The sequence below is a fragment of the Balaenoptera physalus genome, assembly GCF_965194825.1.
Source record: "Balaenoptera physalus genome assembly, chromosome: 12".
Taxonomy (NCBI): Eukaryota; Metazoa; Chordata; class Mammalia; order Artiodactyla; family Balaenopteridae; genus Balaenoptera; species Balaenoptera physalus.
In genome coordinates, this window is record NC_138897.1 from 87,370,908 (window position 1) to 87,393,865 (window position 22,958).

The window sequence follows — 22,958 nt, forward strand, 5'->3', positions numbered from 1 at the left end:
GCATAAACCCAATTTATACTGGCCCTTTAGCTTTGATGTTAGGGATTCTTTAAAGAGAGCCTTATTTAATTGATGCAATTTATATCATTTTGTTTCAAATTTACATGATTCAGATATGCATAAAATGTGCCCACCTGCCTCAGAGTTATAAACCACAGACATGGCATTCCTCTGCCTGGCTGAGTATGAGGCCGAGACACGGTCACACAGAAAGAGCAATGAAGTGAAACTGAGTGATCGAGAGCTGGCTCTTTCTAATGATGGTGGAAAGGGGAGATCATTCAACTCGGCCCTCCCATCTCTTCGCTGACTGGGAGGGAACAGATGTGGCCGGTGTACGAGCTGAGGTTGGGCCTTGCTAATGAGGTCTCCCCACATCTCGAAACGCTGCTTTACCTTGAGATCTTCGACCAGTGGGGAAGGGGTCCACTTCTCGGCTGAGGCCTGGTGATGCTGCAGCTCTGGCTCAGTGGGGTACACATGCCGCTCCATAAACTGCTTCAGCCGCTGATACAGCTCCCTGACTGGTGGGGACAGGCCTTCTGGGGAGAAGACCAGAGCTCCCTTTGAGACATGAGCTGGGGAAGAGTCTCTCGAGGTGACATAACTCCTTATGCCTGGGGTCCTCGGCAGGGACTGTGGCCTGGCCCGTGTGTGGTGGGACCTTGTTAACGGTTTGGTGGCTGGCATCTCCTTGAAAACCCGGAACCCTTCTTTGACTGCAAAATCCCACGCCAGGTTAGACATAAATTCAGTCAGCTTTCCAGTTTGTTCTGCAGTAGCCGAGCTTGCTTGCCCTAAGCAGAGGCAAAGCAAACCAGTGTGTAACCCCCAGATAACCCTTAAGAGTGATGCTAACATGTGACAGTATTGTTGTTCCATCAGCCGCTACCACCACTTGCTGAGCACCTGACATGCACCAGACTCAGCGCTAAGTGCCTGACACGCATTGTTATAGCTAGTTGAATTCCTGGAGCTACACGACTGTTTTAATCCCCACTTTACAGACAAGGATCCAGGTTTTAGGGAGGAGACGCGCCCAAGCTTACATCAGTGGGCTGGGAGCAGAAGTTGGACTCAGTTGGCCTGCTCCCTGCTCTTTATCTCTTCTTCTCCTAAAGAAACTAAATTAAATTGGGAATTCCCCAAATCACTTCTGCTGTCACCTTGGGCTATAGGAAGCCCTGCCATGAAATTCATAATAATAGTGTCACAGGGGATTGGATTAATGGCTAGTTCCTGGGCACCATTTTGTCTAGATCAACACTGTCATCAGCGTCACAGAAGTCACTCTAGTCATGCTCTGTTTTTTTCTTTGCTTAATACACACATCAAGACTTTTTTAAGAAAAAAATTTTTTTTTTTTTTTTTTTTTAAGGCAGGTTTAGGATAGGTTTTAGTTTATTTATTTTTGCTGTGTTGGGTCTTCGGTTCATGCGAGGGCTTTCTCTAGTTGCGGCAAGCGGGGGCCACTCTTCATCGCGGTGCGCGGGCCTTTCACTATCGCGGCCCCTCCCTTTGCGGGGCACAGGCTCCAGACGCGCAGGCTCAGTAGTTGTGGCTCACGGGCCCAGCTGCTCCGTGGCATGTGGGATCTTCCCAGACCAGGGCTCGAACCCGTGTTCCCTGCATTAGCAGGCAGATTCTCAACCACTGCGCCACCAGGGAAGCCCCAAGAAAAAATTTTTGAAAAAATTTAAGATGTAGTGTACATACATCCTCTTTAGAAAGTGTACAGTTCTGTGAGCTTAGTCAGGCAACCACTGCCACCATCAAGATCAGTACACATATTCCCATCATCCCCAAACTTCCATGGTGTCCCTCTGTAGTCAAACCTTTCCCCTTGCCCCTGGGGAACAACACTGATCTATGTTCCTGTAGTTTGTCTTTTCCAGAATGTCATATAAATACATATGTCATATTCTTTTCAGTGTGGCTTCTTTCACTCAGTATATCTGGGATCCATCCATGTGTCTCCTTATACTGTGAATAATGCCTTTTTATAGTGGGATTTTTCAGTCAGCTCACCTGGATTATTTTTAGCATTTCCATGTTCTAAAGAGACTGTTTTCCTCATTTGCTTTGTATCAATAAATGGATCTTTGCAGAGGCCTATTTTACTTCTGGCTGCTGCCAATGGTCAAGTGCTAGTCTTCAAAAGAACCATTTTCATGCAGCTTTGGTTTTAAAGATATTACACTATTCCTTACAAATTGGGAACCAGATCCATCTGCTACACAGCAGAGAATGCAGCCCACTGGACCTCAGCAAGTCTTTACTTGGCACCTTCTGGGTACTGGGTATAGACCCAGGCCCTGGGGGGCCAGTTGGGAATCAGGTAAGCCCCTTCCCTGAGTCACAGACTTACAGTGAGGGCCACTGAGCACGAGTGGGCTAGGCTACATTTTCCCCTCCTAATTCAGACTGTACAGGTCTCATCGAAGGGAAAGATATCCCCCCCTTAACATTCATTGTTATTCATAATGATTTTTTTTCTATTGTTTTCTTTGTTTCTATTTCATTTATTTCTGCTCTCATCTTCATGATTTCTTTCCTTCTATTAACTTTGGGTTTTGTTTGTTCTTCTTTCTCTAGTTCCTTTAGGTGTAAGGTTAGATTATTTGAGATTTTTCTTGTTTCTTGAGGTAGGATTTTATTGCTATAAACTTCCCTCTTAGAACTGCTTTTGCTGTATCCCATAGGTTTTGGATTGTCGTCTTTTCATTGTCATTTGTCTCTAGGTATTTTTTTATATCCCCTTTGATTTCTTCAGTGATCTCTTGGTTATTTAGTAATGTATTGTTTAGCCTCCATGTGTTTGTGTTTTTTATGTTTTTTTTCCCTGTAATTTATTTCTAATCTCATAGCATTGTGGTCAGAAAAGATGCTTGATATGATTTCAATTTTCTTAAATTTACCGAGGCTTGATTTGTGACCCAAGATGTGATCTATCCTGGAGAATGTTCCATGTGCACTTGAGAAGAAAGTGTATTCTGCCACTTTTAGGTGGAATGTTCTATAAATATCAGTTAAATCTATCTGGTCTATTGTGTCATTTAAAGCTTGTGTTTCCTTATTAATTTTCTGTCTGGATGATCTGTCCATTGGTGTAAGTGAGGTGTTAAACTCCCCCACTATTATTGTGTTACTGTCGATTTCCTCTTTTATAGCTGTTAGCATTTGCCTTATGTATTGAGGTGCTCCTATGTTGGGTGCATATGTATTTATAATTGTTATATCTTCTTGGATTGATCCCTTGATCATTATGTAGTGTCCTTCCTTGTCTCTTGTAACATTCTTTATTTTAAAGTCTATTTTATCTGCTATGAGTACTGCTACTCCAGCTTTCTTTTGATTTCCATTTACATGGAATATCTTTTTCTATCCCCTCACTTTCAGTCTGAATGTGTCCCTAGGTCTGAAGTGGGTCTCTTGTAGACAGCATATATATGGGTCTTGTTTTTGTATCCATTCAGCGAGCCTGTGTCTTTTGGTTGGAGCATTTAATCCATTCACATTTAAGGTAATTATCGATACATATGTTCCTATTACCATTCTCTTAATTGTTTTGGGTTTGTTTTTGTAGGTCCTTTTCTTCTCTTATGTTTCCCACTTAGAGAAGTTCCTTTAGCATTTGTTGTAGAGCTGGTTTGGTGGTGCTGAATTCTCTTAGCTTTTGCTTGTCTGTAAAGCTTTTGATTTCTCCGTCGAATCTGAATGAGATCCTTGCCGGGTAGAGTAATCTTGGTTGTAGGTTCTTCCCTTTCATCACTTTAAATATATTGTGTCACTCCCTTCTGGCTTGTAGAGTTTCTGCTGAGAAATCAGCGGTTAACCTAATGGGAGTTCCCTTGTATGTTATTTGTCGTTTTTCTCTTGTTGCTTTTAATAATTTTTCTTTGTCTTTAATTTTTGTCAATTTGATTACTATGTGTCTTGGCGTGTTTCTCCTTGGGTTTATCCTGTCTGGGACTCTCTGTGCTTCCTGGACTTGGGTGGCTATTTCCTTTCCCATGTTAGGGAGGTTTTGACTATAATCTCTTCAAATATTTTCTAGGGTCCTTTCTCTCTCTCTTCTCCTTCTAGGACCCCTATAATGCGAATGTTGTTGTGTTTAATGTTGTCCCAGCGGTCTCTTAGGCTGTCTTCATTTCTTTGCATTCTTTTTTCTTTATTCTGTTCCGTGACAGTGAATTCCACCATTCCGTCTTCCAGGTCACTTATCTGTTCTTCTGCCTCAGTTATTCTGCTATTGATTCCTTCTAGTGTATTTTTCATTTCAGTTATTGTATTGTTCATCTCTGTTTGTTTGTTCTTCAATTCTTCTAGGTGTTTGTTCTTTAATTCTTCTAGGTCTTTGTTAAACATTTCTTGCATCTTCTCGATCTTTGCCTCCATTCTTTTTCCAAGGTCCTGGATCATCTTCACTATCATTATTCTGAATTCTTTCTCTGGAAGGTTGCCTATCTCCACTTCATTTAGTTGTTTTTCTGGGGTTTTATCTTGTTCCTTCACCTGGTATATAGTCCTCTGCCTTTTCACTTTGTCTATCTTTCTGTGAATGTGGTTTTCGTTCCACAGGCTGCAGGATGATAGTTCTTCTTGCTTCTGCTGTCTGCCCTCTGGTGGATGAGGCTAAGAGGCTTGTGCCAGCTTCCTGATGGGAGAGAGTGGTGGTGGGTAGAGCTGGGTGTTGCTCTAGTGGGCAGAGCTCAGTAAAACTTTAATCCTCTTGTCTGCTGATGGGTGGGGCTGAGTTCCCTCCCTATTGGTTGTTTGGCCTGAGGTGACCCAGCACTGGCGCCTACAGGCACTTTGGTGGGGCTAAGGGCGGACTCCAGGAGGGCTTAGCCAAGGAATACTTCTGCTGCCAGTGTCCTTGTCCCCGTGGTGAGCCACAGCCACCGCCCCACCCCCGCCTCTGCAGGAGACCCTCCAACCCTAGCAGGTAGGTCTGGTTCAGTCTCCTATGGGGTCACTGCTCCTTCCCCCTGGGTCCTGATGTGCACACTACTTTGTGTGTGCCCTCCAAGAGTGGAGTCTCTGTTCCCCCCAGTCCTGTCGAAGTCCTGCAATCAAATCCCGCTAGCCTTCAAAGTCTGACTCTCTGGGAATTCCTCCTTCCGTTGCCAAACCCCCAGGTTGGGAAGCCTGACGTGGGGCTCAGAACCTTCACTCCAGTGGGTGGACTTCTATGGTATAAGTGTTCTCCAGTTTGTGAGTCACCCACCCAGCAGTTATGGGATTTGATTTTATTGTGATTGTGCCCCTCCTACCATCTCACTGCAGCTTCTCCTTTGTCTTTGGATGTGGGGTATCTTTTTTGGTGAGTTCCAATGTCTACCTGTCGATGATTGTTCAGCAGTTAGTTGTGATTCCAGTGCTCTCGCAAGAGGGAGTGAGCGCGCGTGCTTCTACTCTGCCATCTTGAACCAATCCTCGATTTTTTTTTCTAACAGAGGGTACACAGTGTTTTCTTTTTTTTTTTTTTTTAATAAATTTATTTATTTATTTTTGGCTGTGTTGGGTCTTTGTTGCTGTGTGCGGGCTTTCTCTAGTTGCGGTGAGCGGGGGCTACTCTTCGTTGCAGTGCGCGGGTTTCTCATTGTCGTGGCTTCTCTTGTTGCGGAGCACAGGCTCTAGGCGTGTGGGCTTCAGTAGCTGTGGCACGTGGGCTCAGTAGTTGTGGCTCGCGGGCTCTAGAGCTCAGGCTCAGTAGTTGTGGAGCACGAGCTTAGTTGCTCCGCGGCATGTGGGATCTTCCCCGGCCAGGGCACGAACCTGTGTCCCTTGCGTTGGCAGGCAGATTCTTAGCCACTGTGCCACCAGGGAAGCCCAACAAAGTGTTTTCTTAATTTTCATCTCCTTAATAGGATCTCGCTCTCAGAGTACTGCTTTGTCTCTTGGAAGGTCACTTGTATGAGCTTGGGTTGATTTAAAGCTATCACTTCCGATATATTTTCCCAAATGTAATCCCAGCAAAAAAGACCACATCCATGACGTCTTCCTAAATTGCAGCCACCAGCACTTTTTCCTTTCTAGAATTTCAGCAGCCATCTACAAGAAACCTAAACTTCAGTAACCACTTATTAATGAAGGAAAGTGATACTTGGGGTCAGCTGGTACAGACTGTAAATCAGCCACCAGGCTCTGGTCACTGTTATCCCTCTGCCAAACTAAGGATGAGCCCAAATCTCCTGTGATGACATCACAGAGAGAATGCCTTTGAAACACATTGTTCTTCTCCAAAACCCACTTTCCCAGGGTTACACCAAGTATCTCAACTGCTAAAAAAAAAAAAAAGACTTTAACAACTAATTAAGAAGACAAATGCTCAGAAATAATACTTGTGTTCAAAGAGTTGAGTTTCTTGTTTCCCTAATCAAATGATTTTATCGTATTCTTTTAAAAAACTGACTTCACTGTTTTTATGTAAGAAAACTAAGGCACTTCCTCAGTATGTCTGCTGGCCTTCCAGGTAGGAGGGAGGGGAGAGCACAATCAATATCAGAGGAACAGAGGCCTGAAAGGACAGCACATCTGTTTTTCCATGTGGTGGCAAACACGTGGCGTGTTTTGCCTCTGAGGCTAAGACAAGCTTGAGGCCAAGCCAGTGGCTCACAGGATCTTGGAAACTGTCAAAGGGTTTCCTGATAGGCAACTTGAGGACAATCTGGCAAAGTTTATTGGCGTAGAGATTCTAGAATGAATAATTCTGTTTTAAAAACTGAGATATAATTGACATAATGGGCAAAATCGATCCAGCTATCCCCAGGCACTGGAGCAGAACCCAGCGAGAACTTGGCTGCCCACTGGAAAATGCCCACAGGCAATCAGACCTGCACAACACCGTTTGGACTTAGCAGCCATTCTGTTTAATTAAATGTTTCTGGTTACCTTTCACTGCAAAACCGTAACAAAAATTGGGAAATACTGGCTTAGAGCTGACACTCTCCAAAGGAAGAGAAAATACCATTTCCAGGAATTACTGCTTATTGAGATCACGGAGGGTTAAACTAGAAATTCTCCGGATGCTGATTTTTCTCTGGAAAAATCACAACCTTCTATTGCCACTAACACCTGGCACAGTACCTGGCCTAGGAGAGGCTCTTGTGAGTGAATGGATGATCAATTCCCCTATTGCAACTGCCTTTCTCAGAAGATTCTGGCACCGTGGCTGAGAACGACATGCTGCCAGAAAGCCTCAGGTATTGATGACCACGAAGCTAAGATGTCCCCATAGTACTAGCAAACCCACTGCTGGGCTTCTTTCTACGTGCCTTTTAAGTTTTCATCTCGGAAAATTTCAAAGACAAACAAAACTGGACAGAAGAATATAATGAACCTACAGGTTTCTACCACTCAGCTTCAACAATCGTCAAAGCATGGCCAATCCTATTTCACCCTCTTCCCTCCCCACCCCCACTGCCCTGGATTTTGCTAAAGTAAATCCCAAACACCACATCATTTTATTTATAAACATTTCATTTATGTCTAAAAACAAAGACTTAAAAATACCCACAACAATACCATTACCACACTTAAACAACAGTTAACTATGACTCCTTAATATCATCAACTCTCCAGTCAGAATTCATTTTTCACTGACTGTCTCAATAATTTTTTTTCAGAAAATTTCTTTTATCAAACAGGGATCTGAATAAGGTCCAAATACTATTTTTGGCTAATGTATCTTTTAAGTCCCGTTCAACCTATAGGTTCCCTTTTTAACATCTTTTCCCCTTTATCTGTTGAAGAAACTGAGTTGTTTGCCCTGTGAAGTTTCCCGGAATCTGGATTTTTGTGACTGGCTCTGCCTCAGCGGCGCTGCTGAATGTGCTCCGCTGAACCCTCTCTTCCCTGTAAGTTGGTGGCTGGCACTCGAGGCTTGGTCACATCCAGGTTCGACTTTTGAAGGCAGCATCAGGAGGTATGTAATGTCTGGCTGCCTCTCTCGATTTCAGCACCACTAATGCTTATTTTCCAGATGCATTCATGTAGTAGGGGTGGCAAATTGGTGACACACTAATTCTATCATTGGGTCCAGGATGCTTCTCTAAAGAGAAACTTTCTCTCATCAACCATTTGCTTAGCCTGATATGTAATTTGTATAGGAAAGGCAGGATAAATGCTTGACTCTCTTCCCTTTATTTACCAATTTTCAGAGTAATGGGTTGCTTCCCTGCCAACCTCCAAAGTCACCAGTGAGACACTGTATCTTTGTTTTAGTATCACTCTTTACTCATGGATTTAAATATATTTGATGTGTTTCATCCATTTCAGCTATCATCATACTGGTGCTCAAAGTTTCCTGTCATTAGCAAGTGGGAGCCTATTCAAGTTGACTCCTGAGACCTTTAGGTATGACCCTCTTAATCTTCAACAACCTCCTTGCTTTCTGGTACAGCAAGATGTTCCAGGTTCATCTTGTGGATATTTTGCCCTAGACCTGAAATCAGCCACTTTCTCCAAGGAGTCCTGGTTCCTTTTGGTGATAATGGAATTTATAGATTATAATGTGGGTAATTAGGGGTACTTAATGCTATTGGCTTAGTCAGTATTTCTAGGTCTTTTGGGTAGATTCTAACTGCTTGCTTTCTACTTGCCTTCCTTCTACATAGGAAACAAACTTTAATCTGTCTTTCTACTTTCTTAAATAATTTAGGATATAGATTATTTCAATTTCTACCCTATAGAATTTAGAATTAAAACTAATAACATTGTGCCATCCTCGCATATATATATATATATATATATATATATATATATATATATATATGAACACTCCATAGGTGACATATGTATATATCAAACCATCAGTTCTAAGTAGCCATACTTAACTTTTCTTCTCAAAAGTTCAAACTTAAAAGATACAGTCTAGAAAACACTGGTTAAATAAAGCATTTTACCATATATTTAAAAGCACCGTCAAAGAAAATACAGTCATCTTTTCTTCTGCGATCCTCTTACTGGGCAATTTGGCAACATCTACAAAATTGTTAAATGCACATACTTTTAACCCAGAAATTCTAACTCTGGGAATTTATCCTTCAGATTTAGTCACATGTGTGTGAGAAAGGATGTCCACCAACCACTATTTGTGATTGCAAAAATCTGCAAACAATCCAAAGATACATCAATAGGGGAACTGGTTAAATACATTACGGTATATCCATACAATGGAATGTACTATAGAAATCAAAAAGAATGATGTAAGTCTGTACATATTCACATGGAAAGGTCTCAATGAAATATTAAGTGGAAAAAAATAAGGAATTCGCCTTACATAGTTATAGTAATATCTAGTAACTATATAGTAAGTTATAGTTACATATATATGGTAATCATATATATATATACACATACAAATATTTCATAGAAATTCTTAAGCATAACAAATTTTTAAATCAAGGTACTGAAAAATACATGTAAGATGATCACATTTTTATAAAACTTGGAGAGAGAGAGAGAGAGAGGGAGAGAGAGGGAGAGGTGACAGATACACAGAAAAACTGGGGGACCCAAAAACCCTTAACAGTAGTTTCATCTTTGAGGAATGGTGCTGAGAAGAATGGAAAATAATTTTATATTCTTCTGTATGGTTGAATTCTTATCACGTATGTTTTTACTTTAAAAATTTTTGTGCCTTATTTTAATAACTTATAAATTTTTAAATATTGATATTTTAAAAAATATATATATGATATACACTTAATGACAAATGGTTGAATTAACTGAATCTTGTAGTTCGGTCACGAGAGGGTTTCAGGGATAGAAGCCCCTTGGCTGTGACTCATACCCCGAGGCCAGCTCTCCCAGGCCCCCATTACCTGTGAGTGAGCGCTTGTAGACTCCCTGCAGGATTGCGGCAATGCGGAAAAAGGAGAAAGCCATGTAGAAGTTCCAGTTCTCAGTGGGACGGATCCCCATGTGAAGACAGTACATCCTGAAATACTCCTCTGCAGTAGGGATTCCCAGCTCAGTCAGATCACTGTCACGCAAACCTGAAGCGACAGACAGACCCAGGACTAGGCAAAAACCCCATGCTCCCCTGTGGCTCCAAGTATTTGAATTCTGAAAATCACTTCGTCCCTTGGAAATTAGATTCACAACTAGTTCAAAGGGTTATAGCTCATCATTTCAAGATGTCTGGAATCCAGGCATGAAGCTGTTATTCACAATTTGGCTCTTAAAAGTTTCAGACTAAATTGGCAGTAAAGGAAGGAATGAGGGGCCTCCAATTCCATCTGGGCCACAGTTCAGGGTGGATGCATATTATTTTCTACCAGTCATTTGATTAAAAAAATGGTATTCAAAGAAGATCTAGCCAAATTATGAAAAAGATAACTGCAACAAATAAAAAATCTTACCTATTTCCTTCATTTGTAACATTTTGATGGTTTAGAAGCATGTAATATGTTCTGTTCCAAGAATTTATCGTAGGAGTATAACTTATATACAGGCAAAGATATTACTACACAGATATTCACTGCCTTTTTTGTGGAAGCACAGGGAAGGTAATACTTTAAAAGAAACCAAAAACTGGAAACAAATATCCAAATAGGAATCAAACCAAATGCCTTATTAAGTTAATTCTATAACAATGAAATCCTATACTGTCATTAAAAATGATGCCGTAGAAGAAATACTCAATACCTGAATTTCACGAAGCAGCCCAATCACAAACTGTTTCAGCATAGTCTGCCCAAAAGCTTTGAGAAGAGCGCGGGCTCCATCCCTCACTCCCCCAGCGGCAGTTCCTACCTGGCTGAATGGGAAAGCTGGACGGCAGGTAGTGAGCCAGGCAGCTGGAGGCCACATCGGCAAGGGGGTCGCCTAAGGTAGAGAGTTCCCAGTCAAGGACGGCAAGCACCTCGGCCCTTTCCGGATGGAATAGCAGGTTGTCCAGCCTGCAGGAGCCACAGAAGGGATGGAGACAGTGCTAAGAAAACTGACCGCTAGGGTGTATTCTGTGCTGGGCGTCTTCTGCTGACCCCTTCAGAAGCACTCCCCACCCCTCCCATGTGCCCGGGAGCCTGCATGGGCTGCATCCACCAGCTCCCTTGCCCTTTGGCTCAGCTGGGAGCAGCCAACGGGACACCAGCAGACAATGGGAAGGGGGCCTGCACATTAATTCCCCACCCCCTCTCAGCAGATAGCTGAGGGACAGCTGTATTCCTCTCCTGAGGGCCATAGCTTTGGTCAGGTGGCCCTCGCCACATAGAGACCGTGTCTGGGTTCTGGTAATTACTCCTTCCTGAGATGGTTTTAAAACAGGTCTGCAATTTTTTGACACTCCTACCACAAAAGAAAGAGTCTAATCCTTCACCCCTGGAAGCATCTCACTTCTAACAATTATGATACAGGTGGAAGTGGTGCTGAATGACTCCTGAGACAGGGACAGAAAAGGTGATCAGCTCCCCCCTGGCCCTCTCCCCTCAGAACACACACCTTTGCAACCGTGAGCCACTAGGTAAGAAGTCCAGCTGGAAGCTGCCATACTGGAAAGACCAGGTGGGAAACCACAGAGACACAGAGAGAGGCTCAGGGAGCCCAGCTCTCCTCTGCCCTTGTGCAGATGTGTGAGCGAGCCTTCAGGTGATTCCGGCCCCCCGCCTGAGAGCAACCTCAGTGCTCAGACAAGCCGTCCCGTCCCAGACTGCAGACTCATGAGGAAGATCATTGCTGTCGCTGTTGACAGCCACGCAGCTTTGGAGTTGTCGTTACAACTGAAGCCCGTGCTTGTACCTTCGGAGCTGGGGGGTGGTACTAACTCCTGCTGTTCAACAGGCCAGGCCCCCCATCACAGAGAATCATCTGGCCCCAAACGTCAATAGTGCCGAAGCTGAGAAACCCTGCCTTAAAGGCCACGCACAGGGAGAGCCCGTGTAGTGGATAATTGTCAACTGTAAACTGGGGCAAGACCAGCTGCTTAATTTCCCCTTCAAATACCCTTCCCATCACTTTCCACAACTAAGTATCAGCCCTCCTCATGCCCAGTCGACCTGAAGTCCCCGTGCACCACCGTGGTCTGCTGCTGCCTGGGAAGGTGGACGGGCAGCCACTCGATGAGCCTCTCCACTGGCGGGATGGTGCTGGTTTCCGAGGCTCGATACTGCTTGATCCACGTCTGTACCTGGCGTGCAATATAGTCCCCTGAGGGAAAGAGGATTAGAACATGGTGTGCCATCTCAACAACCTCCAGAGGTTTCGAAAATCAACCAGTGCGATGAAGCCCTTTGTAATGTCTGAGGCATCTTCTTCCCATGACTAGAGAACTTCCCACATGATGTTCCTGCCCCTCAACCTGGAAGCCACTGCTGTTTTATCTTGGCTGGATCTGTGTGATCTGGGCATTGTTCCCAGCCACACAGCCTCCGAGCCTGATCTCTGGCCCTCTCAGATCCCATGAGCTTCCTAACAGCCTTCAATAAATCCCTTCTTGGCTAAAGGACAGTGAGTGACTAAGAGCACAGACTCTGGGGTGGGTGGTCTGGGTTTGGTTCCCAGCTCTGCCATGCTCTGTGTGATCTCAGGCAGGTTACTTTACCTTTCTATGCCTTTGTTTCCTCATTGATGAGATGGCCCTCATAGAGTTGTTGGGAGGATAAAATATGTAAAGCCCCTGCAAATGTTCCTGGCATGTAGTAAGTACTACATGAGTATTTGCTATTATTCAGTTGTTTGCTACCAGAGTTACCACAGTTGAGGAAGTTGCAAGTTATATCTGGGACCACAAACTGGAGGGAGTTCTGGAGTTGCCTGGCTCACAGTTAAGCTTTTCAACTAATTTAACCTCTCTAAGCCTCCATTGCTTCATCTGTACAATGAGTGTACTGCCACCTGTATTCCCTAGGACCACTGTGAAGGCCAAATGAAGTCCATATATAATATGCCAAACACAGAAGGCTGCTCAATGAATAATGACCATTATTACTGTCACTGTTATTAGTTGTCAATTGACAATTATTGTCACTATTAAAACAATTCATAATTAATAACACATCACACCACTAGCTCTAAGTCAAGCCCTCACCCCTCATCTGAGAGAAAAATGTTCCCCAGAAGCTTGAAGACAAGGATAGAAAGATTGGGCTCCTTCTGTGGAATCCACTGCACACTCAGAGCACCCAGACGCCTGTCCTTCAGAAGATCCAGCAGGGCTGGATGAGAGGTGAGATCAAAATCCACAGGAATTTAACCCCAAACAAATCAAGCCTTTAGAACTAACTTCCAGTTTTCAGAATTATAGGAAGTAGAAGCAGCAGTAAATGAAATCATAAGGTAACAATCAAAACAACTCTATAATATACTTACCTGGTCCCTTAAAAAATTCATTAAAAAAAAAAAAAACAGTGAGAGGACTGTTCTAGATTCCTCGATCGGATCCCGATTTGGAAAACCAACCAAAAAAACTCACTTATAAAAGATGTAAGGGGGGTAATGAGGAAATCTGAATATGGACTGGGTTTTATATATTCCGGGAAAATGGTAAATTTCCTTGGATGTGATAATGGTGCTGGGAGATGTCCTTACTTTTAGGAAATGTAGGAAATGCGTACTGAAGCTCTTAGGAGTCAAGCGCCAGGATCTCTACAACTTTGTTAATTGTGCAGATAGAAACAGAAAGAGCTATATAAAGGAATATGGCAAAAGTTAACCATTGTTAAAATCAGTCGTGGGCATACAGTTATTCATTGTACTATTTCACATTTCTAGAGTTTGAAAATTATCATAATAAATTGCATACAAAGGCCACCAGGAACTGAGCCTTTGCGGAAGGAGCCCCTCAGGAAAATCTCCTATATGGATTTAGGATGTCCCCCTGCCCCCCACGCACACACACACCCCAGTGCTGTACACACTCTTCTCGTGGGAAGCAGATGCAGCTGTCCCTGCGGCTCTGGCTCTGTTGGCCACTGGTCCCGAGCAGGCCTGCCAAGGCACTAACGCCCTTCCTCCCCAAAGCAGCCTGCCCTCTGGGATGAGAAAAGAGAATTATAGGTTCCCTGCAGGTCCTTGATGGAAAGGTTCTTTGTGATAACTAGACTGGACCTAAAGGATCTGGTCAAAAGTCCCTTTTGATCAGAAATCATGTTGGTGTGCTTTTTCTTTTCCTTACAAATTTAAATTTGTTCTCTTCAATAAATCATATATTCACATGGCTCGAAATTAAAGTGACAAAAAGGAGTGCAATAAAGATTTTCTCCCATCCCCCTGCCCAGCCACTCAGCCGTTATTCCCCAAAGGCAACCCATGTGACCAATTTCTTAGGCATCCTTTTGGAGATATCTTCACGTGTGCGAATAAACATTTAAATTTATTCAAATATACCAATTTTACACAAATGGTGTACTATCTATATATAGCCAATGCCCCACGCAGCAGCTGGGTTCCTGACATAACTTGAGAAATTACAGGATACTTGAAAAGGAAGATCTGATGCCCCTGTAAACTGGATCAGTGAATGTGAAATTTGAGGAAGCTGCTTTATGCAGTAAGGCTCCAAATACAGCCTGCGGCCCAGGAGGCTGACCCTGAGTCATATAAAATCACACCAGATTTCTGCTTTGTCTCTTTGTCAAACTAATAGGCCAGTGGAAAGTGCATCAAAACAGTCTACTTTAAAAAGGCAAAGGATCCACTCAGCACATGGGAGAGGCCTCCTTAAGCTGCTGTCTCTCCACTGTGGGATGGGATGTCACATTGCCCATTGCTTCATGTGACAGAGGCTTTATCTCTATTCAGAACACTAGGACAGTTGCCATCTCCTTTGCTTTTCACATCAGCACTGTGAGGGAGGCAGGGCAGGGTTTTTTGTTTTGTTTTGTTTTTTACTGAAACTTTACTGTTGAGAAAACTATAACAAAGTAATGGGACTTGCCCAAGGTCACCCCACAAATCAGCACCTGACTTCTGGTCTAGGGCTCTTTCCACTTTGAAACAATGGCTCAATATAGGCAACATCTATGGTCTTTGCCTGCTGACCCTTTTACTGGTAACTAGGGCTCCCAGATAAAATAGAGGATGCTCAGTTAAACTGGAATTTTGGATAAACAACAAATTTTTACTGTAAATATTTTCCAATGAGACCACCAAGATGGAGGGGAACCCCACTAAGCTGGTAACTCTGGTCAACAGGTTAGTGTATGATATGGATCAGGCTGCGTATGGAAGGGGTGGAAAACTCCCTCAACTGGGGCTGTGAAGTCAGCAAGCCTGCTCTGTGGTAGCAAAGCTTCTCAAATGGTTAGTTTTGAGACCTCAGATCATGTGCCTATGGAATGACAGAATTTTAGGTAACTTGGTAGAAATGTGTCAGGAAGTTGATGTACTTTGGACACATACTGCAGCCTTTGATACGGTCCTAGAGAAAACAGGCACATTTTGGTTAAAAGCAGAGAAAGAACAAAATACAGCTTATTTGAGAGATTCTTTTTGACCATGGTCAGCAATGCACACTGGTTGAGAGTCAGGTAATCTTGAATGCTGCAGGGCAGACAAAGTGAAACTCTTTGGCTCATGCTAAAGTTTCTGCATGCAAAAGCATGAAGACAATGGTGATGGTGGTTATAAAAGTGTGTGCATTTGTCAACATTCGTAAAATGCTACATTTCAATACAACTGACTTCCAAAAAAAAGGAAAAGGGAAAACCTGACAATACCGAGTGCTTCCAAGGATGAGGACCAACTGGAACTCTCAGACAATTTTTTTAAAATTAATTAATTAATTTATTTATGGCTGTGTTGGGTCTTCGTTTCTGTGCGAGGGCTTTCTCTAGTTGTGGCAAGTCTCAGACATTTTTTAAAAAAAGAAAGAAGAAAACAGAAACAAATTATACAAACAAATACCTTGGCATAATGGCATTTTAAAAATATATCCCTAAATCTTTCCTCTAAATATTGAAAAGAATATTTAGAGGAAATGGTGAAAAATGGAGAAGAAAATACGTATCTTAAGTACTTTTGGCCAGTATCAGAAAAAAAAAAGATTTAAATGATACAGTGAGATAAAAGTTTCAGGATAGAGAGATTCTGTAGTCCATGAAGGGATTTATCTCAGGACAAAACATCTAGGTAAGTGACACTTATACTAAAATGAAAGTGGATTTCCAAGTAGGAAGCTAACAAGCCCACCTCACATTTACCAATGGTGCCTTAAAACCCTGGTACCATGGAAATCATGAAAGCAGAGGCACCAGTGAGGAAACATCAGCACAGAAGACAAGCGGCCCCGTGCTCACCGTGTTTCCCATAGTCTTCTAGGCCTGCGGCCTGGAGGTCCACACTGTGAATCTTGCACAAGACTCTGTTCATGGCAGTGTAGATGGCCCGCCTCTGGCTGGGCTCCAAGCCTGGCAGAGAGGGGTCTTTGTAGATGAGGCCTGGGCAGTACTCCATCAGATAGAAGGGGGTGCCGATGACCCTAGCAGGGACACAGACAGGGTGTTTCAGTGGCCCATGATGTGGCAGGCTGTTAGTCATGGCACTGCTCTGTCCTGTGTGTAAGCTTTGAGTGCTGGGTGGGAGTTCGGATCCAGAGTACTGGAAACTTCCTTTTTCCTTTGCACATAAGCACAGGGGTTAGAAGTACTCCCTCCCCAAACCAATCCACACACACACATCCCTGTCTACACTTCCTTGCCAGCATGCCTCTCTTCTCTTTGGTCCACTTGTAGAAGCCATTGGAATGGGATTAAGTGTGATAATACAGGAAAGCAGCATGTTGAGAGGGGGATTTGGAGTCAGAGAACCAGGCTTAAGTGCCACCTCTGCCCTTCCTAGCAGTGTGATCCTGAGAAACATATTAAACCTCTCTGAGCTTTGTTTTTTTTAATCTATAACGCTTCAAAGGATAGTTATAAGAATTAAGGGAGCAAATACATAGGGAATGCCTGGCATATGTTTCTGGCTTCAATGAGGGTTGTATAAGTATCCCTTCTTGTTATTGATGTTATTTTCATCATTATCCAGTGGTATGAATGGCATATACAACACCCCAAAGTATTAAGGTGACACACCAAAATGTCATTAATCCATATTTTTGTCACTACTAGAAATCAGTTTAGTACTCTGAAAAGTTGTTTTGAAAATTCTACTATTATAACTATTCATCCTGACTTGAACATGGCCTATATATTAAATTATATTATTAAATTATTTTTAATTATCTTAAATGTAATATTGCTGTGGTTATGAAAGAAAATGTCTTTACTCTTAGAAGATATATGCTGCCTGAAACTTACTTCAAAAGGTTCAGTGAATAATAATTTATATACATACATATAAGATATACTTATTAACTTACAAAATAATTATATAATTATTTAATAAAACATTAAATTATGTTATAAAACATTTTTAGAAAAATGTTATATGTAATTATTTCTATAAAATTATTTTATCTATATAATACACCTATTCACATATATACACATACACATATATACATATACATAGAAAGCAAATGTGGCAAAATGTTAACAAATGTTTTCAGCTAGATGAAGTGTAAATGCGTGCTCACTGTACTATTTTTTCTTCTTTCAACTTCTGTGTATGTTTCAAAATTTTCATAATTAAAAAATCGGAAAAATAAAGAGACAGACTCAGAAAGCATATTATAAAGCAATTCAAAAACAGTTTAGAAAGCCCACAATAAAAAAATTAATTAAAACAAGCAACAGGAAGCTAGATGGACATATATTTTTTAAATGTTAGAAAAGATGTTTCCTACCAATTCTCACGAAAGCAAGCATTTATCTTTCAGGATAACTTAAAGATCTGTGAACTTCTAGGGGAGGTTACTATAAAATCTCTTTTCTCTTCTACCCAAATTTTACTTGTCTTTACTCTAGCAAACTGGAATGTGAGTTAGTATAAGGACTTTTCTCTTCTGTAGCTTGAACACACAATAGGAAAAATAAATCTGAACATTACCTTGAATCCTCACAGAGGTCAAGAACTTTGGGGACAGGGACTCCAGCATTTGCAAGGGCTTTCATTATCCTGCCAGAACAAAGAAAAATGAGAGAGACTGCTGAATGAGATGACTGGATTTTCTTGAAATTATTTTTTGATTTAAAAATTTTACATGCAGAAATTAAAATGGAATGCTAAAATTTAAAAATTTCAATTGACCCAAGAAGGCAAAAAGGCAAGGAGAACAAAAGACAAATGGGACAAAGATCAAACAGCAAAATTATAGACCTGAGTCAAACATACTGATAATTACACTAAATTTAATAGAGTAAACATTCCAATTAAAAGACAAAAGTTGTCCTACTGGGTTCAAAAGCAAGACTTAATATACTGTCTATAAGGGACATGCTTTAAATATAAAACCATAGATAGAAATAAATAAATAAATAAAACAAAATATGAAAGGATGGAAAGGGACGTTCCATGCAATTGGTAAGCATAAGAAAGCTGGTATAGCTGTATCAATATTAGAAAAAGAGACCTTAAGGCAAAGAGGACTACCAGAGATAAAAAGGGACATTTCAAAACAATACAAGAGTTAATTCACCAGGAAGATATTACAATCATAAATGTGTATGTGCCTTAAACAACAAGGTCCTACTGTATTGCACAGCAAACTATATTCAATATCCTGTGATAAACCATTATGGAAAAGAATATGAAAAAGAATATATATATATAAAAATATAGCATAAAAAAGAATATATATATGTATAACTGAGTCACTTTGCTATATAGCAGAAATTAAACACAACATTAAATCAACTATACTTCAATTACAAAAGTAAATAAATAAAAAATGTGTATGTGCCTAATAAAAGAGCTTCAAAAATACCTAAAGTAAAAATTATCAGAATGAAAGATAGAAACGGACAAACTCACAATCATAGTTGAGACTGTAAAATGCCTTTATCAGTAACTGACTTTATCAAAACTACACTAACTAGAAAAAGTCAGTAAGACACAGATCTGAACAACACTACCAGCCAACTTGACCTGATGGACATTTGTATAACACTCACACAGACACTGCAGGATACACATTCTTTTAGAGTGCACACAGTATATTCACCAAGATATATCACGTACTGGTCCATAAAATAAGTCCTAATAAATTTCCAAGTATCAAAATCTTTTTTTAAAAATAAATTTATTTATTTATTATTTTTGGCTGCATTGGGTCTTCGTTGCTGCGTGCAGCTTTCTCTAGTTGTGGCGAGCGGGGACTACTCTTCATCACGGTGCGTGGGTTTCTCATTGTGGTGGCTTCTCTTGTTGCAGAGCTTGGGCTCTGGGTGCACGGGCTCAGTAGTTGTGGCTCACGGGCTCTAGGAGCGCAGGCTCAGCTGTTGTGGTGCATGGGCTTAGCTGCTCCGTGGCATGTGGGATCTTCCCGGATCAGGGCTTGAACCCGTGTCCCCTGCATTAGGCAGGTGGATTCTTAACCACTGCGCCACCAGGGAAGCCCCAAGTATCAAAATCTTACAGAGTATTTCTAAGACCTCAATAGAATTAAACGAGAAATTGTTACTATGTGATAGCTAGAAAAAGCCCAAATATTTGGAAGTTAAATAACACACTTCCATATAAGCCATGGGTCAAAGAAGAAATCACAAGGGACATTAGAAAATATTTCAAACTGTAATAATAATAATAAAAACACATGTCAAAATTTGTGGGATGCATATGTGCTTACAAAGTAATTTATAACTTTGAAAGCTCATATTAGAAAAGAAGGAAGATGTTAAATGAATGGCCTAAGGTTACACCTAAGAAGGTAAAAATACACCCACAGTAAAAAGATGGAAAGAAATAAAGCTCAGAGCAGAACTAAATGAAATAGAAAATAAACAACAGAAAAATTAACAAAACTAAACATCTGTTCTTTTAAATTATCAACACAATGATAAATCCCTAGGTAGACTGATGAAAGAAAGAGAGAGAAAATACTATCAATCAATAACAGGAATGGTAAAGATGGGAAATCACTACAGATCCTACATACATTAAAAGAACAGTAAGGGAGGACTTCCCTGGTGGTGCAGTGGTTAAGAATCCGCCTGCCAATGCAGGGGACACAGGTTCAAGCCCTGGTCCGGGAAGATCCCACATGCCGCAGAGCAACTAAGCCCATGCGCCACAACTACTGAACCTCTGCTCTAGAGCCCATGAGCCACAACTGTTGAGCCTGTGTGCCACAACTACTGAAGTGTGCGCACCCAGAGCCCATGCTCGACAACAAGAGAAGCCACTGCAATAAGAAGCATGCGCACCGCAACGAAGAGTAGCCCCCGCTTGCCACAACTAGAGAAAGCCCACACGCAACAATGAAGACCCAACACAGCCAAAAATAAATTAAAAAAAAAAAACAGTAAGGGAATATTCTGAACAATAAATTCAACTGTTAACATGAAATGGACATATATAACTTCATATATTTTACAATGTAATTTTATATATTGTAATAAATGTACAAATTCCTTGCAAATTACAGTTTACCAAAACTAAGGCAAGACGAAATAAAATACCTGAATAACCCAATATTTATTATATCAAACCCATAATCAAAAATCTTTTCCTAAAAAACCTCCAGGCCCGATGGGTTTACTGGTAAATTCTATGAAACATTAAGGAAGGAATTTTTTTAAATAGAAAAATAATTAGTCGGTCTTATCACCAATAACTGGCTCCTGCTTTTGGCTTCCTGCTGTCCTTTCCCCTTTTCATGTTCTGATAGTAATACCTAGACATTCCTTTGGGAAACAGCTCTCCCCCACTGTAGGTTCACATGGTTTGGGTGAGAGTGACTCAATCCTGATTCCAGGGTTGAGCACAAGACCCAGATTTGGCCAATCTGAATAATGCATCCTCCTGACCACAGAGATTGGTTCAGGAACAAAGCTGTGACCTATATTGGGCCAACGAGTCAATCTCAGGAGATACGCTGGAACGTTCACTGTGGTTATCAAGGAGAGAAGTGTTGAGAGATGGAGAGAGAGAATGAATGGGTCCTGGTGACATTATTTGGGCCCCTGGATCCAGCCATACCTGAAAGATTTAGATAATGAAGCCAATACATTTTACCACTTCTCCTCCTTTCGTTTTTTTGAATACTTAAGTCAGGCTAGGTGGGTTTCTGTCACTTACAATTTGTACTAACAAACTACCCAAACATGACCAGGGTAGACATTTTGGTGTGTTCCTTTCCAATATTTTTGTTTCTATGTACAAGTCTTTACAAAAAACATAGTTAAGACATATATAGTTCGTATCTGTTTTTGCTACATTAAAATTTTATTTTCGGGGGAGTCCCCTGGTGGTACAGTGGTTAGGACTCAGCACTTTCACTGCCATGGCCTGGGTTCAGTCCCTGGTTGGAGAACTAAGATCCCCCAAGCCACACTGGGCAGCCAAAAAGGAAAAAAATTTTATCATACACATTTTAATTTTATTATAGGCATCCTTTTATTGGCTGCAATAATAGCATAATCATTAAGTCTGGGGTATGGAATCCTACCAGCCCTGGGTGTGAAGCCAGACTCCATCACTCACATACTAGATGTGTGTCACTAGGCATGCTGCTTAACTTCTTTCAGCTTCACTGTCCTCATCTATAAAATGGAGATCATAATAGGACCGTATCAGGGAGTTGTGAGAATGGTTTGAGTTAACGATATATTCAAAGCATTTATTTAGTGCCTGACACATACTAAACACTCAGTAAATGTTAGCTATTACTATTATTGTTATTGTGCCAACAAGCAGAAATACCAAGGTTTGCATAATCATTTCTCCTTTATTATACTTGTAGGTTTCCAATTTTTTTATTATAAACTACACTGCAGTAAGCATATTAATGCATAAAGCTTTTCTCCCTATTTAGAACTATTTTTTTAAAGAGAGATCCCCTATTGGAATTATTAGGTATAAAAGTATGACTACCCTGAGGTTTTTATAAATTATGTTATACTGTTTTCCCAGTTTTCCAAATTTGATTTGGCATTTCATAAGCAGATACCATATACATTTCATCTTCAAATGCACATTAAAATGGAAATTCTGTGCATTCTTGGGTTTTTGGATGTCCTAACACTCCAGAATTCCTCAGTACGCTGGGAAGTTGGTGAGAGTTCACAAGTAGGATGCACAGAGACAGTGGGAGTTTTACATTTCAGGGTTTCTCTTCTACAAGCACACACTCGCTATCACATGGGCACATTTATGAATGCTCACAAATAGCTGCAGGTTTTTTCCTGTAGGCTTCATAAATGAACCCCGAAGGCTTCATAAATGTCAGTCATCAGTCCCTGTAACACTTAGAGAAGTCAGATTCAAGGAACCAAAAAGTCAGAGGAGAGACAGTAAATGGTGAGAAAGAAGAGGCCAGGAGCCGAAATCACATTTTCCTTACACTCTCTGCAACTTTCCTTCTGCAGGACATGATAGGCTGGAAGGAAGGAGGAGGAAGAGGAAGAGAAAGCCTTCCAGGAGGGGAAGCCCCACTCGAGTCCAGTCATCGCATTGCCACTCACTGTCCAAGAGTCTGGAGCTAGTGTTTTTCAACCTACTATGTTTAAATTTCCCTATTCACAAAGCAAAAGATTTTATTTTGGATGGGTTGTAATACATTTATTGTTTTAAACATTTTATTATGAAAAATATCAAACATACATAAAAGTAGAGGGATTCATATAAGGAACCCCAGGTTTCACTAACTATCAACTCACGGCCATGCCTCCTTGGGCTATGGCCCCACTTAATAGAGGCTCAAAAAAAGTCTAGTCTCCTAGAGGTTTAGGTAGAAAAAAGAGAAAACAAGCTCCTGAATAAAATTAGGTGACATGTTCTTATCAGAAATAATTTTGGAGAGTCATACTTGTAATTTTAAATGTCTCAAGGCACTTTAATGGAGTGCTGATTGGCCAGCTCAGGGGCTGGGCTGCGGAGGCCGGGGACAGCGAGCACGCCCCCAGCTCTGA

At 41.3% G+C, this 22,958-nt stretch overlaps 1 protein-coding gene and 1 long non-coding RNA gene across 7 annotated transcripts in view; one reads left to right on the forward strand and one right to left on the reverse strand.

Annotated features, from left to right (window-relative positions):
- The window catches only part of ACAD10 (acyl-CoA dehydrogenase family member 10), a 51,143-nt gene that overhangs the window by 10,249 nt on the left and 17,936 nt on the right, over positions 1-22,958 (reverse strand). For all 6 annotated transcript variants that reach the window (XM_082416769.1, XM_082416768.1, XM_082416767.1 and 3 more), the window contains exons 8-13: positions 17,938-18,006; positions 16,245-16,426; positions 12,006-12,156; positions 10,765-10,910; positions 9,831-10,004; positions 397-797 (exon numbers count right to left, since the gene is read on the reverse strand). In XM_082416769.1, coding sequence (XP_082272895.1) covers positions 397-797; positions 9,831-10,004; positions 10,765-10,910; positions 12,006-12,156; positions 16,245-16,426; positions 17,938-18,006 — 1,123 coding nt within the window. The remainder of the gene's footprint in view (positions 1-396; positions 798-9,830; positions 10,005-10,764; positions 10,911-12,005; positions 12,157-16,244; positions 16,427-17,937; positions 18,007-22,958) is intronic.
- Positions 722-22,958, forward strand: LOC309639540. The gene is made up of 3 exons (XR_014251720.1): positions 722-820; positions 7,758-8,361; positions 22,416-22,958. It is a non-coding gene; the product is annotated as an uncharacterized lncRNA (long non-coding RNA).